Source organism: Phoca vitulina, unplaced genomic scaffold, assembly GCF_004348235.1.
Source record: "Phoca vitulina isolate PV1807 unplaced genomic scaffold, GSC_HSeal_1.0 scaffold61, whole genome shotgun sequence".
Lineage (NCBI taxonomy): Eukaryota > Metazoa > Chordata > Mammalia > Carnivora > Phocidae > Phoca > Phoca vitulina.
The window spans coordinates 9,287,591-9,303,286 of record NW_022589764.1 but is presented as its reverse complement, the minus strand read 5'-3'; the positions used below and the strand labels follow the sequence as shown (position 1 = coordinate 9,303,286).

The 15,696-nt window shown below is 43.0% G+C and overlaps 1 protein-coding gene across 2 annotated transcripts in view; it reads right to left on the bottom strand.

Moving 5' to 3' along the window:
• The window catches only part of CHRNA7 (cholinergic receptor nicotinic alpha 7 subunit), a 123,389-nt gene extending 108,183 nt beyond the window's left edge, over positions 1-15,206 (bottom strand). The window contains exons 1-2 of one of the 2 annotated variants that reach the window (XM_032391236.1): positions 15,070-15,206; positions 14,662-14,801 (exon numbers count right to left, since the gene is read on the bottom strand). In XM_032391236.1, the coding sequence (XP_032247127.1) occupies positions 14,662-14,801; positions 15,070-15,115 (186 nt within the window). In that variant the 5' untranslated portion in view covers positions 15,116-15,206. Of the gene's footprint in view, positions 1-14,661; positions 14,802-15,069 lie in introns of those variants that run through there. The other variant, XM_032391237.1, reaches the window with a different exon arrangement.
• Positions 15,207-15,696: the final 490 nt, after the last annotated feature.

Genomic DNA, 15,696 nt, shown 5'->3' with positions numbered 1-15,696 from the left:
CGGGACAGTGTGGTCTCAGGACCCTCGGGGTCACAGAAAGACCGGGGTGCCTGAGTGTGGCAGAGCTCCCAGATACCCGAGCGGGGAAGCCGGCTGCAGAGACGGAGCCCAGGCACAGGCTCTCAGCTCGGGGTTGCCATAAACCATGATCCACGGCACAGTCGGGCCACTGCTCCTCCAGCAGGGACCCAACAAGCGGCAGATCCGGGGAGACTCCCTTTCCTCCCCGGGGAGGAGTGGTGCAGGAGCGCACCGCAGGGATCTGCTACGTTTGGAGACTCCACCCGGGGTCAGGTGCCAGAGATAGAAACGTTTGGCCGGGTGAGCACGGAGTGCGGCCGGAGACCGGGGAGATGGGAGTGACTGACTGCTTTTCTCTGGGGGCGCACTGAGGAGCGGGGCCCCGAGTTCTCAGCTCCTCCGGGGCAGAGACTGGGAGGCTGCCATTTTCACTCTCCGCCTCCAAAGCTGTACGGAAAGCTTGCAGGGAACAAAAGCTCCCGAGCGCAAACCCGAGCAGATTACTTAGCCTGGACCGGCAAGGGTGGGGCAATTCCACCTCCGGCAAAGACATTTGGGAACCACGCAACAGGCCCCTCCCCCAGAAGATCTGTGAGAACAGCCAGCCAAGACCAAGTTTACCGATCAATGAGAACGGCAGAACTCCAGCGCTAGGGGAATACTGCACATAGAATTCATGGCTTTTTTACCATGATTCTTTAGTCTTTCAAAGGTAATTTTTTTTTTAACTGTTTTTTTTTTAATTTTTCTTTTTCCCTTTTTCAATGAACATCTTATCAATCCCTTTTTTAAAAAACATTTTTATTTTTCATTTTTTGAGTCATATTCTATCCCGTCATAGTAGTTACCCTTATTTTTGGCATATATATATAAGTTGTTCTCTCTTCAAAATTTTGAGATAGTTTCTTCGAACAGATCAAAATATACCCTAAATCTCTAGTGTATGGTTTTGTTCTACTCTCCAGCCTGATCACATTCTCTCCCTTTTTTTTCTTTTTTTTTTAAATCCTTTCTTTTTTTGAACGACTTCTTATCAATTCCTTTTATAAAATTTTTTATAATTTTCATCTTTACAGTCATATTCCATCCCTTCATCATATCAACCCTTATTTTTGTACATATATAAGTTTTTCTTTCTTTAAAATTTTGGGAGGCACTTTCTTCTAACAGACCAAAATACACCCAAAATCTAGTGTGTGGCACTGATCTATGCACCAGCCTGATCATATTTGATCGTATTCTGTTTTTCTTTTGTTTTGTTCTGTTTTTGTTTGTTTTTATCTTTTTCTTTTTCTTTTCTTTTTTCTTTTTCTTTTTTCTCTCGTTCCCTTTCTTTTCCCCTGGATTCAGGTCTTTTCGGATTTGTCTAGAGTATATTTTCTGGCGATATTGTTACCCTGTTAGCATTTTGTTCTCTCATTCATCTGTTCTCCTCTGGATAAAATGACAAGACAGAAAAAATCACCTCAACAAAAAGAACAAGAGGCAGTACCGATTGCCAGGGACCTACTCAACACGGACGTCAGTACGATGTCGGATCTAGAGTTCAGAATCATTACTTTAAAGATACTAGCTGGGCTTGAAAAAAGCATGGAAGTTATTAGAGAAACCCTTTCTAGAGAAATAAAAGAACTAAAATCTAACCAAGTCGAAATCAAAAAGGCTATTAATGAGGTGCAATCAAAAATGGGGGCGCTAACTGCTAGAATAAATGAGGCAGAAGAGAGAATCAGTGAGATAGAAGACCAAATGATGGAAAATAAAGAAGCTGAGAAAAAGAGAGATAAACAACTACTGGGTCACGAGGGCAGAATTGGAGAGATAAGCGATACCATAAGACGAAACAACATTAGAATAATTGGGATCCCAGAAGAAGAAGAAAGAGAGAGAGGGGCAGAAGGTATATTGGAGCAAATTAGAGCACAGAACTTCCCTAATTTGGGGAAGGAAACAGGCATCAAAATCCAGGAAGCACAAAGAACCCCTCTCAAAATCAATAAAAATAGGTCAACACCCCGACATCTAAGAGTAAAACTTACGAGTCTCAGAGACAAAGAGAAAATCCTGAAAAGTAGCTTGGGAGAAGAGATCTGTAACCTACAATGGTAGAAACATTAGATGGCAACAGACCTATCCACAGAGACCTGGCAGGCCAGAAAGGACTGGCAGGACATATTCAGAGCAATAAATGAGAAAAATATGCAGCCAAGAATACTATATCCAGCTAGGCTGTCATTGAAAATAGAAGGAGAGATAAAGAGCTTCCAGGACAAACAAAAACTAAAGGAATTGGCAACCACGAAACCAGCCCTACAAGAGATCTTGAAAGGGGTCCTCTAAGCAAAGAGAGAGCCTAAAGCAACATAGACGAGAAAGGAACACAGACAATATACAGTAACAGTCACCTTGCAGGCAATACAATGGCACTAAATTCCTATCTTTCAATAGTTACCCTGAATGTAAATGGGCTAAATGCCCCAATCAAAAGACACAGGCTATCAGATTGGATTAAAAAACAAGACCCATCGATATGCTGTCTGCAAGAGACTCATTTTAGACCCAAAGACACCCCCAGATTGAAAGTGAGGGGGTGGAAAACCATTTACCATGCTAATGGACACCAAAAGAAAGCTGGGGTGGCAATCCTTATATCAGACAAATTAGATTTTAAACCAAAGACTGTAATAAGAGATGAGGAAAGACACTATATCCTACTTAAAGGGTCTATCCAACAAGAAGATCTAACAACTGTAAATATCTATGCCCCTAACATGGGAGCAGCCAATTATATAAGGCAATTAATAACAAAAGCAAAGAAACACATGGACAACAATACAATAATAGTGGGGGACTTTAACACCCCCCTCACTAAAATGGACAGATCGTCTAAGCAAAAGATCAACAAGGAAATAAAGACTTTAAATGACACACTGGACCAAATGGACTTCACAGACATATTCAGAACATTCCATCCCAAAGCAATGGAATACACATTCTTCTCTAGTGCCCATGGAACATTCTCCAGAATCGATCACATCCTAGGTCATAAATCAGGTCTCAACTGGTACCAAAAGATTGGGATCATTCCCTGCCTATTTTCAGACCACAATGCTTTGAAACTAGAACTCAATCACAAGAGGAAAGTCAGAAAGAACTCAAATACATGGAGGCTAAAGAGCATCCTACTGAAGAATGAATGCGTCAACCAGGAAATTAAAGAAGAATTAAAATAATTCATGGAAACCAATGAAAATGAAAACACAACTGTTCAAAATCTTTGGGATGCAGCAAAGGCAGTCCTAAGAGCTAAGTATATAGCAATACAAGCCTTTCTCAAGAAACAAGAAAGGACTCAAGTACACAACCTAACCCTACACCTAAAGGAGCTGGAGAAAGAACAGCAAATAAAGCCTAAACCCAGCAGGAGAAGAGAAATCATAAAGATCAGAGCAGAAATCAATGAAATAGAAACCAAAAGAACAGTAGAACAGATCAACGAAACTAGGAGCCGGTTCTTTGTAAGAATTAACAAGATTGATAAACCCCCGGCCAGACTTATCAAAAAGAAAAGAGAAATGACCCAAACCAACAAAATCATGAATGAAAGAGGAGAGATCACAACCAACACCAAAGAAATACAAACAATTATAAGAACATATTATGAGCAACTCTATGCCAGCAAAGTAGATAATCTGGAAGAAATGGATGCATTCCTAGAGATGTATCAACTACCAAAACTGAACCAGGAAGAAATAGAAAACCTGAACAGACCTATAACCACTAAAGAAATTGAAGCAGTCATCAAAAATCTCCCAACAAACAAAAGCCCAGGGCCAGATGGCTTCCCAGGGGAATTCTACCGAATACTTAAGGAAGAATTAATACCTATTCTTCTGAAACTGTTCCAAAAAATAGAAATGGAAGGAAAACTTCCAAACTCATTTTATGAGGCCACCATTACCTTGATCCCAAAACCAGACAAAGACCCCATCAAAAAGGAGAATTACAGACCAATATCCCTGATGAACATGGATGCAAAAATTCTCACCAAAATACTAGCCAATAGGATCCAACAGTACATTAAAAGGATTATTCACCACAACCAAGTGGGATTTATCCCTGGGCTGCAAGGTTGGTTCAACATCCGCAAATCAATCAATGTGATACAATACATTAACAAAAGAAAGAACAAGAATCACATAATCCTCTCAATAGATGCAGAAAAAGCATTTGACAAAGTACAGCATCCTTTCTTGATCAAAACTCTGATTCAGAGTATAGGGATAGAGGGTAATAACTCAGTATCATAAAAGCCATCTATGAAAAACCTACAGCGAATATCATTCTCAATGGAGAAAAACTGAGAGCTTTCCCCCGAAGATCAGGAACGCGGCAGGGATGTCCACTATCACCACTGCTATTCAACATAGTATTAGAAGTCCTAGCCACAGCAATCAGACATCAAAAAGAAATCAAAGGCATCCAAATTGGCAAAGAAGAAGTCAAACTCTCACTCTTTGCAGATGCTATGATACTTTATGTGGAAAACCCAAAAGACTCCACCCCAAAACTGCTAGAACTCATACAGGAATTCAGTCAAGTGGCAGGATATAAAATCAATGCACAGAAATCAGTGGCATTCCTATACACCAACAACAAGACAGAAGAAAGAGAAATGAAGCAGTCGATCCCATTTACAATTGCACCCAAAACCATAAGATACCTAGGAATAAATCTAACCAAAGAGGCAAAGGATCTGTACTCAGAAAACTATAAAATACTCATGAAAGAAATTGAGGAAGACACAAAGAAATGGAAAAACGTTCCATGCTCATGGATTGGAAGAACAAATATTGTGAAGATGTCAATGCTACCTAGAGCAATCTACACATTCAATGCAATCCCCATCAAAATACCATCCACTTTTTTCAAAGAAATGGAACAAATAATCCTGAAATTTGTATGGAACCAGAAAAGACCCCGCATAGCCAGAGGAATGTTGAAAAAGAAAAGCAAAGCTGGTGGCATCACAATTCCGAACTTCCAGCTCTACTACAAAGCTGTCATCATCAAGACAGTATGGTACTGGCACAAAAACAGGCACATAGATCAATGGAACAGAATAGAGAGCCCAGAAATGGACCCTCAACTATATGGTCAACTAACCTTTGACAAAGCAGGAAAGAATGTCCAATGGAAAAAAGACAGTCTCTTCAACAAATGGTGTTGGGGAAATTGGACAGTCACATGCAGAAGAATGAAACTGGACCATTTCCTTACACCACACACAAAAATAGACTCCAAATGGTTGAAAGACCTCAATGTGAGACAGGAGTCCATCAAAATCCTAAAGGAGAACACAGGCAGCAACCTCTTCAACCTCAGCCGCAGCAACTTCTTCCTAGAAACATCACCAAAGGCAAGGGAAGCAAGGGCAAAAATGAACTATTGGGACTTCATCAAGATAAAAAGCTTTTGCAAAGCAAAGGAAACAGTCAACAAAACCAAAAGACAACTGACAGAATGGGAGAAGATATTTGCAAATGACATGTCAGATAAAAGGCTAGTATCCAAAATCTATAAAGAACTCATCAAACTCAACACCAAAAGAACAAAGAATCCAATCAAGAAATGGGCAGAAGACATGAACAGACATTTTTCCAAAGAAGACATCCAAATGGCCAACAGACACATGAAAAAGTGCTCAACATCGCCCAGCATCAGGGAAATCCAAATCAAAACCTCAGTGAGATACCACCTCACACCAGTCAGAATGGCTAAAATTAACAAGTCAGGAAATGACAGATGTTGGTGGGGATGCAGCGAGAGGGGAATCCTCCTAGACTGTTGGTGGGAATGCAAGCTGGTGCAACCACTCTGGAAAACAGTATGGAGGTTCCTCAAAAAGTTGAAAATAGAGCTACCCTACGATCCAGCAATTGCACTACTGGGTATTTACCCCAAAGATACAAATGTAGGGATCCGAAGGGGTACGTGCACCCCGGTGTTAATAGTAGCAATGTCCACAATAGCCAAACTGTGGAAAGAGCCAAGATGTCCATCGACAGATGAATGGATAAAGAAGAAGTGGTATATATACAATGGAATATTATGCAGCCATCAAAAGGAATGAGATCTTGCCATTTGCAATGACGTGGATGGAACTGGAGGGTGTTATGCTGAGCGAAATAAGTCAAACAGAGAAAGACATGTATCATATGACCTCACTGATATGAGGAATTCTTAATCTCAGGAAACAAACTCAGGGTTGCTGGAGTGGGGGTGGGGTGGGAGGGATGGGGTGGCTGGGTGATAGACACTGGGGAGCGTATGTGCTATGGTGAGTGCTGTGAATTGTGCAAGACTGTTGAATCACAGATCTGTACCTCTGAAACAAATAATGCAATATATGTTAAGAAAAAAAAAAAGAAGATAGCAGGAGGGGAAGAATGAAGGGGGGGAAATTGGAGGGGGAGAAGAACCATGAGAGACGATGGACTCTGAAAAACTGAGGGTTCTATCGGGGAGGGGAGTGGGAGGATAGGTTAGCCTGGTGATGGGTATTAAGGAGGGCACGTTCTGCATGTTGCACTGGGTGTTATGCACAAACAATGAATCATGGAACACTACATCAAAAACTAATGATGTAATGTATGGTGACTAACATAACAATAAAAAAAACTTAAAAAAAATAGGCAAGAGACATGAATAGACACTTCTCAAAAGAAAATAACCAACTTAAAATTAAGAAATGAAAATGTCCTCGACTCCAGTGGTAATCTGGGGAACGGCTAATTAAAATCACAAAGAACTATCACTCCCCACCCACCAGACTGTGAATTAAAAAGACTGAAAATACCAAGGGTTGGTGAGTATGTAGAGCAACAAGGATTTTTCATACACTGCTAGTGAGAATGTTAATTGGTATATAATCATTTTAAAATCATTTTGTTTGGCTTCATTTGGAAAACTTAAAGTTATTGCCACCTTATGCCTTAGAGTCCACTCCCATATATATACATATGTAATAAAAACGCATTCACATGTGCATCAAAAGACATGTAAAATAAGAATATCTATGACAGAGGTCTTCATAATAGACAAAAGCTGGAATCTAAATATCCATCAATAGAATAGTAAATCTTATATTCATACAATAAAAATGAATAAAATACAACCACAGGCAACAACTTGAGTGACTCTCCCAAAAATAAAATTAAGCAAAAGTAACCAGACCCAAAAGAATACCACCGTGTGCTTGTGTTATTCCACCTGTATAAATTTCCAGAGAAGGGCAAAATTCAACCCTGGTGCTCAATGCCATGCTAATGGTTTTCCAGTGGGACATAACACGTTTTTATTGTTTTATCAATATGCCTTCTCCCTCGAATATAGACACCACCTCTTTTACCCCAAGACAGGAATCTCTACAGACAGTGATCTGAGAGGAAATTCCCCACTTTAAGGATCACCTCACAGGTGGCATTTGTTAACCACGACAGTTACAATTCCTTCCCGCTTTGCCAGCTTCCACCTACCGCTGGGACAGGTCAGCTCCTTCATCTACAAGCTAAGTTGGAGCCTGGAGTCAGGCACACATCTAAGACTCTCCCACAGCCCATCCTCCCTCAGCGGCTTTTAACCCATAATACAGGATATTATACAATTCCTTATTTAATCTCGTTAGTTTCAGCCAATTATTTTGGCATTCTGGGAGCTGTGATTTCCTCAGCTTTTGCTGTAACTTCTAGCTTTTCTCCATGGAAACTTAAGCATATTATGTGATATCTTATTTTGAGATATCAAAAGAAAATATTCAACAAGGAGAGATAAGACAACAGATGTGTGTGTGTGTGTATTTATATACACATAAATATGTACACAGACACACTTTTACAATAGTTTGGTTGGGGGTGTTATATTTTTTTGGTTTTTGCTAAAATGGTTTATACCTGATGTTGATAAGTCAGTCAATAAGTAAATCACTGAAATAAATACCATGGGAACTGCTATTAGAAGGTTCTAAATGACTTGCCTCTCCTCTGAGGAGTAAAACACTACCTAATCCTAATAAATCAATAAAAGGATGGAGATTTTCGTTAGCATCCCTCCATAACAAGACTCTTTCTCTTCCTTTAACAGCATGTCAGGGATGAATCAGGAGCTCTGAGAAAACTGAATGCTTTGGGGAATACCTTCAGTGGTAGACCAGAAAAGCAACATTTACAAGAAAGATTCCTTCAGTAAAAGTGTCCATAATCCTCAGTCTATAAAGCTAAAGCATTTTGTATGTTTGTTTATGTCCCAAAGCCATAAAGAGGTTTGAGAGGGATAAAATTTCTAGCATAATAAATCTGGATCAATTACAAAGGTGCATTGTAAACAAGTTTTAATTTAGAATTTCAGTTCTGCTCCCAGCAATGATGGACTAAGTGGTTCTCACAAATCCTCCAGTGAGAACAATTAAAGAGGATGGAAAATGCAATGATCATGTGCTTAAAAACACCAGAGAACTTAACAGGGCAATGAAGAACTGCAGAACCAAGATCCAGGAGGGGAGGGAAGCCCTTAGAAGATAACAGGGCTTGGGGCCACTTTTCAACAACCCTTTGATGATTCCTAAAGCAATGCCTAAGAGGCCAAAAAATTATGCAGATCTTGACAGAAGTGAGAGCTAGGGGGACAAAACAGGAGTTCAAGGTCCATTGAAAAGAGAGAAGACTCTAGTAAATTCTCTATATTTACATCCTGTATGTATAAGCAAAAATCAAAAGCAGATCAGCCCTTACAGGGAGGGAAGGCCAGCTCCCCATATTCTCAGTGACTAACTGGATTGAGGCAATTTGTGCTTGCTGGTGCCATGACCCGGATGTTGGTCAGAAACAAACAAACACTGGAGGAAGATAGTATCCTCAAGACCTTCAGATTATCTCTGCAATTCTCCACATGCACTGGGGCAAAATAAAAAGGCAACCAGGCTTAGAAACAACATCATGAATCATTTCATGTAACTTAAAAGTAACATCATGAATCATTTCAATACACGCTTTTTAAACGATTTCTAAAATAAAAAGAGGGACAGAGGTTGAACACGCACTGATGGTGAGAAATGCATGATAGTGGAAAAAGAATTCAATTTTAGTTTAAAACTTATATTTGTTTACTACTTGGCATATTTGTATCACTTTAAAATTAATGCCTGTTAATACTGTTTAAAGTGCTGTAATGGGGTTATAGAATTTTAATTTTTAAATACTTCCCTACACACTCTATAAACACAGAGAAAAGAGCATGAAATACACCAGAATGTCTCGAGTGATGGTGATTTGGGTGATGATTTTCCCCCTCAGTCCTTTTTTTTTAATTTCGTTTCCTGCACAAATATATATATTACATTTGTAGTTTTAAGATATACCATGTATAAAAACATTATTAGGATACTTACTTGTACCTTGGGCTTTCTGCATAGATGGTGTTCAACTTGTACAATTTTTACAGTTAATATTGGATAATATTAAGTTAGAGTTGTAGCACTTTAAATAGTGGCCAGCAGATGCAAAATCATAGGTCTGACAAAAGCAAAGCATCGCCATGGGGCTGTCAGGTAACACACAAGCCCTTACATTATTGGGCTCCACAAACACACCTGCCATTGGTTGTAGCAAACCCTAAATGCATGATCACTTAGTTCTATCGTCTTGTGATTAAAGCTTCTGAAAGGTTGAATCTAAAAGTAGAATCTATAAAATACCAAAAATCATTCATGCATAATTATGTGTTTTACATTGTGTATAATTATGTGTTGATTCACATTATTCATTTTAAATGCCTTGCCTTCTGGACATGCTTTCATAACTGTGCACATTTATTTTATGCAAATCAACACCTAGAATGGCCTTAAGATGTATGCATACAGGTGAATGACTATATGGCAGGAATAAAGGAGAAATATTATGGAAACTGTTGGCAGTTTACAACCCTGCATTTACATCACTTCAAAATGATTTCTTGTGTATCATCTCATTCTCAGCCCAGTTACAAGCCCACGAAGTAAATTAATAAATGCCGTGAGTCAGAGTATGCATTCAGGAATAATTTAGACACTTTTACATAACAAATTTATCTATGTAGCTACATGAAGTTTATATAAACAGTTATACATCATAGGTTGGATATCCAAACTGTCTCTGGATTCTGTCCACTTCTCACTTTCCCACAATGTTGGGAAGTTTTGACCTCTTCATCCCTTGTCTACACTTCTCCTCCTCTCCAATCTATCCCACACACATACTGCCCTCAACATCCTCTATCTAAACAAACACAGGTCTAGTTACATCCCTCCTCTGCTTAAAAATACACCACACCTTCCCACTCTCCACCTAACATTTCACCTAGGGGCCTGCTAAATAACTAGAACAGACCACAGCAGGTAAAACAATCCCTTTGAAAATATATGCTTTGTCTTTAAAATGTATGCATCTTTTTTTTCCATTCTAATCTATAATTTATATTTGTGGGACTTAATGCAAATATCATGGTTTGGATTGTTTCCATTTCTAGGAAAATCTGCTATGGCAAGCTGATCCTGCAGCTTCACAAATCCCTTGGCACACCGCCTCCTCATGGCCTCAGAGATACCCAGACTGGGACAAAACCTCAACTCTGCAGAAGCACTCTAGATACCTCACACTCTTTTCCCCTCCTGTCTCTGAACTCAATGCATACTTCCTCCCCCCAAAATAATCCTATCCTTCATCTTGTAAGGTATATTTCTAGAAACTAATTCTTACCAAAAAAATCTGTAAAGAAAAATTAGTTTGGTCAATACTATACGTATCCCTCTTTTAGAAATTCTCAATAAACATAGGAACACCCAATATTCTAAGAAGTCTTGCAGCAAAACCTGTAGCCAAGAATAACTGAGAGCGAGCACTTCTTAAAACCTACCTTGCTGAAAGTGTCCTGTCCTCCACCAAAATCTTCTCACCCTGCCCCCATCACCTGGAGAATCGTTCCTACTTTCTCCAACTGGCAAATTCCTACTCAATTTTAGAAATCTAACTACCTCCGCTTTGAAACCATTCCCAGCCACCCTCGCTGGAAATAAATGTTTTCTCCTATGTGTATTTGTAGCACTTTGTATAGGCATGTATGTTAAATTACACATGTGGTAATCTTGGATCTACATGTCAGTCTCCCTAGCCAGACTGTGAGTTTTATTATTTTTTTAAAGATTTTGTTTATTTATTTGACAGAGAGAGTGAGAGAGCACAAGCAGGGGGAGCAGTAGAAGGAGAGGGAGAAGCAGGCTCCACGCAGAGCAGGGAGTCCCATGCGGGTCTCGATTCCAGAACCCTGGGATCATGACCAGAGCCGAAAGCAGACGCTCAACCATCTGAGCCACCCAGATGCCCCAGACTGTGAGTTTTAAAAGTAGAAACCATCCTTTATTCATTTATGAATCCCCAGAATCTACCAAAGTTCACAAAACGAGCTCAGTAAATATGTGTGGAATAAATTGGTGAAATAGAAATGATCTTTCATGAAAATAAAATATGCAGCATCATATGCCATCTCCCTATCACTCCAGCCAGGAAATCTCTGCTGGCAAAAAGGGGAATAAGAAGACTTGGAGAGCAGGGTAATGGTCTCTAGAACAGCCCAGTCAGAGTGAGTAAATGACCCATATTAACCAAATTTATAAAAAGAATCTAATGCCAGTCAAGACTGTCACATGAATCCCTTATGAGAGCCACTGTATCTCTGTCCAGGGTGCTAAGATTCCAGCTGGAGAGCCCTGGCTCTGCTTCAAAACCAGGCAGAGCCAAGTCCGAATGGAATACAAATGTTTGCATATTTCATTATTTCTGATATAGAGACTTCCTTTCCACCTAGGATCTCAGGACAGTCGCACTCAATCAGCTACAGTTCAGCCAGTTTAAATAAATTAAGCTAACTGTCCTGCAAAAGAAGTTACCAACTCCAAAGGAGGCAAGATGCAAAGCACTTGCAAGTCAGACATGGGTTTTCCTTGAAGCCCTGCCTCTAACCAATGAGCAACTTTGGGCAAGTGACCACACCTTTCTAGGCATCAACTTCCCAACCTCTGAGTTGAGTAGCTACATAATTAAGAACTAGCAAACCTTCAGTGAATTACAGTGAACGCCAACCACTTTTTCTTATGTAATCCTCTTGAAACCCTGTGAAGTGGGTATTACTACTCTCATTTTACACATGAAGAAACAGGGCTTAGAGAGGTAAAGTAATTTGTTCAAGGCCACACCATGAGCTCACAACATTGCCTGCCTACGAAGTTCAACGGGTTCATGGCTGGATGGCCAAGGTGAGACCAAGGCTTTTTCCCTTCCCACCTTCCCATGACCTCAGGATGCTCATGGCTGCCTTCACGTGTGTTTTTCTAGCACTGGAATGATGATGATACCCAGTACTCATGATTTTTTTTAGTTTTTAAAATTTCCTAACTTGACACAAGCTTGTCTTTGTCACATCACATTAACTCTAGCTGACACCTAAACTTCTCATAAGACCCCCAAATCCCTCATTTAACCTGATTCCTTAAGGATCTCTTAAAAGAGGCAAAAGCACCCAGAAAGAAGCTTGCAGCTGCACAATGAATGATCTCCTCTCCAAAGAGACTGCCACAGACTTAGGACTGCTCCGCTTGCTCACTGTCCCTGCTCCTTGGCTAAGGAGCCACTGTACCTTTACATGCCATCCAGCCAGCACGAGGACCACTCCAGAGAGGCTTCTTGTCTATGTGGAGCATACCCATGGTGAGGCTATCTGGGGGGCTGGAGCCAATCCTGGGCAAATGGGGTGGGGGAGTGTGGCTTTCACCTTCTCAGCCCATCATGCACCACTTGTGAAATGTGTTCGCTTAGCTGACAGGTCCTCTGTCCGGGTGTGCAGGGGTGGAGTGGGGAGTGTTGTTTGGTTTGGTGCATTTGATGAAAATGACCATAGTCATGTGCTAGCTTTGTGGTCTCTTAAATTTGCCTTCACATCTTTAGCTCATCACAGTGACCAGTGAAATGCTATTGTGTCTATTTCATTAACAGGAAAGTACAGATTCAGGACACGTACAAAACTTACCTAAGAGCAACCATCCAGAAACTGTCAGAGCCGGAACCCACCAAGGCTCCCAAGTACAAATCCTGAACCTCTCAAAGTAACAGAGAAGTTGATCTTTAATAAGGTACTTGCCTCCCCAAACACGCAGAGCCTTGTGCCGCTCCCAAAGCCTCCACACTTCCATTTCTCTGACCTGGCTTTATTCAATACTAGAGCTTCTTTTTCAGCCTCTCTTCCCCTAATTCCAAATCTGCATCCTTTCCCCTCTCCTGTAATCCAAGCTCTGTAAACAGCAATTTTTGTTCTTTTGTAACCTGTACAACAGCACTTGTCTACAGCCCTCCTGATAAGTCGTCCATGTCATCACATATACACTGAGTATTTTAAAGCAGAGTTCTGTCTGTGGGAGGAAGTGCACATTTATTGCAGGTATAGTATGGAAGAGGAAGCCATTCATCATGGCAATTTTAACTAGGTTAAGTGATGTAACATGCATCAGTGTGGTAGTGTGGGTATTCTTTATTTGTAGGATTATGAAATATCACCTGTCTTCTTACACCACCCATCTGCACCCCTCTGGTGGATAGTAGCACTTTCTATGTGGAACTGAGGCTATCTGCACACCTCTTTCCTACCACAGTCTTCCCTCCCCCTGAACACCATCGTCCCTGTGCCCCAGAACAGAGTCTACTGTCTTGTACAGACTAGGCACAGAAATCCATTTATAATGAATTAAACACTTTTGTAAAATATTTGTATTGTATGAAGGATATGTCAATGAACTCTGATCATTCAAAGCAGTCTAGAAGAGCAAAAGAAAAAGAAATTTACACACACTATACATATTTGTCAACTAAAGTGAGCACTAGTAAGTCCACAAAGAAAGAACCCCATGGGGCTGGGAGCAGCTGCCTGAAGGAACAGACAAGTGTATCTCGAGTGTGGAACCTTGCTCACCATCAGAGCAGAACTACCAGCACTACTCCCACCAGAAAGAAAAAAAAAAAATAGCCCATTATTGGAATTAGGGCAAGGGGTGTGTAAATGCTCACAGCTGGCCATCTGCCTGGACAGATTAACCAGCTGCAAAGCCCAAGGCCAAGCCCCTACCCAAAGAGGCTACATACTACAGGGCGGCAGAAGAGTCTAGAGATGGCTAAATTGACACGGACAGCATGCTAACACTTATACCACAATGGGTACTAAAATGTGACCATTTGGAAATACCCTATTCTTGCTGATTCTGGCTCAGGATGGGGATACGTTCATCCTGAGTTTCCAAGCTGAGGGAAAGGTGGGACTGAAGTGCCCACGCACAGGTGGCTGGGACAGTGCAACATGCTTCACCGGGTTCCTTCTCGGCGGGAGGGGAAACTGAGGCACGCAGCAGCGGGCAGGCCCAGGTTAGGGGCAGAGCGCTGGCCCTCCTGGCCTTGAGCCAGCAAGCGTGTCCCAGCCAAGCTACACCGCCTGGCCGCCTGATGCCTCCGCCACCCCTCCGAACCCACAGCGGGGAGAGGACAGCCTTGCGGCCCCGGCCGGACTCACCACGTCCATGATCTGCAGGAGACTCAGGGAGAAGTAGACGGTGAGCGGCTGCGAGTCGTTAGCCACGGGCCTCTCCAAGGGGTTGTAGTTCTTGACCAGCTCCTTGTAGAGCTTCCTCTGGAACTCGCCTTGCAGGGACACTTAAGGAGAGGAGAGCCCGGCGGGCTGTTCAGGGAAGGCCAGCGGGGATGCGCCCCACGCCCCCTGCCCGTGACCCCCGCCGCCTAAAGCAAGCAGCCCAGACGAACCGGGCTCGCCCTTCCCGGACAGCCCCCGGTAGTGCCACCCACCGTCCCTCCTCGCGCGATTCCCCAAAGCTGGCCCCGGCGCGGGGCGCTCGGAGCCGCCAGAATGCGCCCGGGATCCCGCGGAGGAGGAGTGGAGGGCTGGGAGACCCGGGGGCTTTACCGTGCAAGAGCGACGCGGCCAGCGCCAGCCAGACCGACCGGCGCATGTTGGGACCCGGAGCCGCCACCCGCCCGCACGCCGCGCGTCTCGCGGATCCGCCCGGGCCTGCGCCTGCGGCCGCGGAGCCGCCTCTCCCGGCTTGGCTCGCGCGCCTTTAAAGAGCCGAGCGCGCGCCCCCGCCCCTCCCGCCTCCGCGCGCTTCTCCACGTGACGAGCCCCGCCCCCGCCCCCACCCGAGTCCGCCCGCGGGGGCCTAGGAGGCTCCGCGGCTGCCCGGGGAACTGCAGCCCCGCGGGGGTAAGGGGAAGTGCACCCCGGCGCTGGTTACAGTGTGGGCACCCCGCCCCGCCTCCGTCTCCACCGGGCTGTCCCTCCGCATCGCGCCTCCGGCCAAGCCGGGGGCTGTCCCGGGTCAGGCTCTGTCTCTCCCTTCTGTCCTTGGTCCCCACTCCGCTCCCTCCTGCTCTCAGACAGAAGCTGCGCGGGGTCGTTGGGAGAGAGCGGGACAATTCTGGGGTGCAGTCCTCCAGGGCCCTCCCTCCCTTACGCCAGTGGCTAGGTGACAGCGACTGGGAACCAGGCTCCCACAGGTTGGGAAGTCTCTCCAACCAGAAACAACAGACCTGA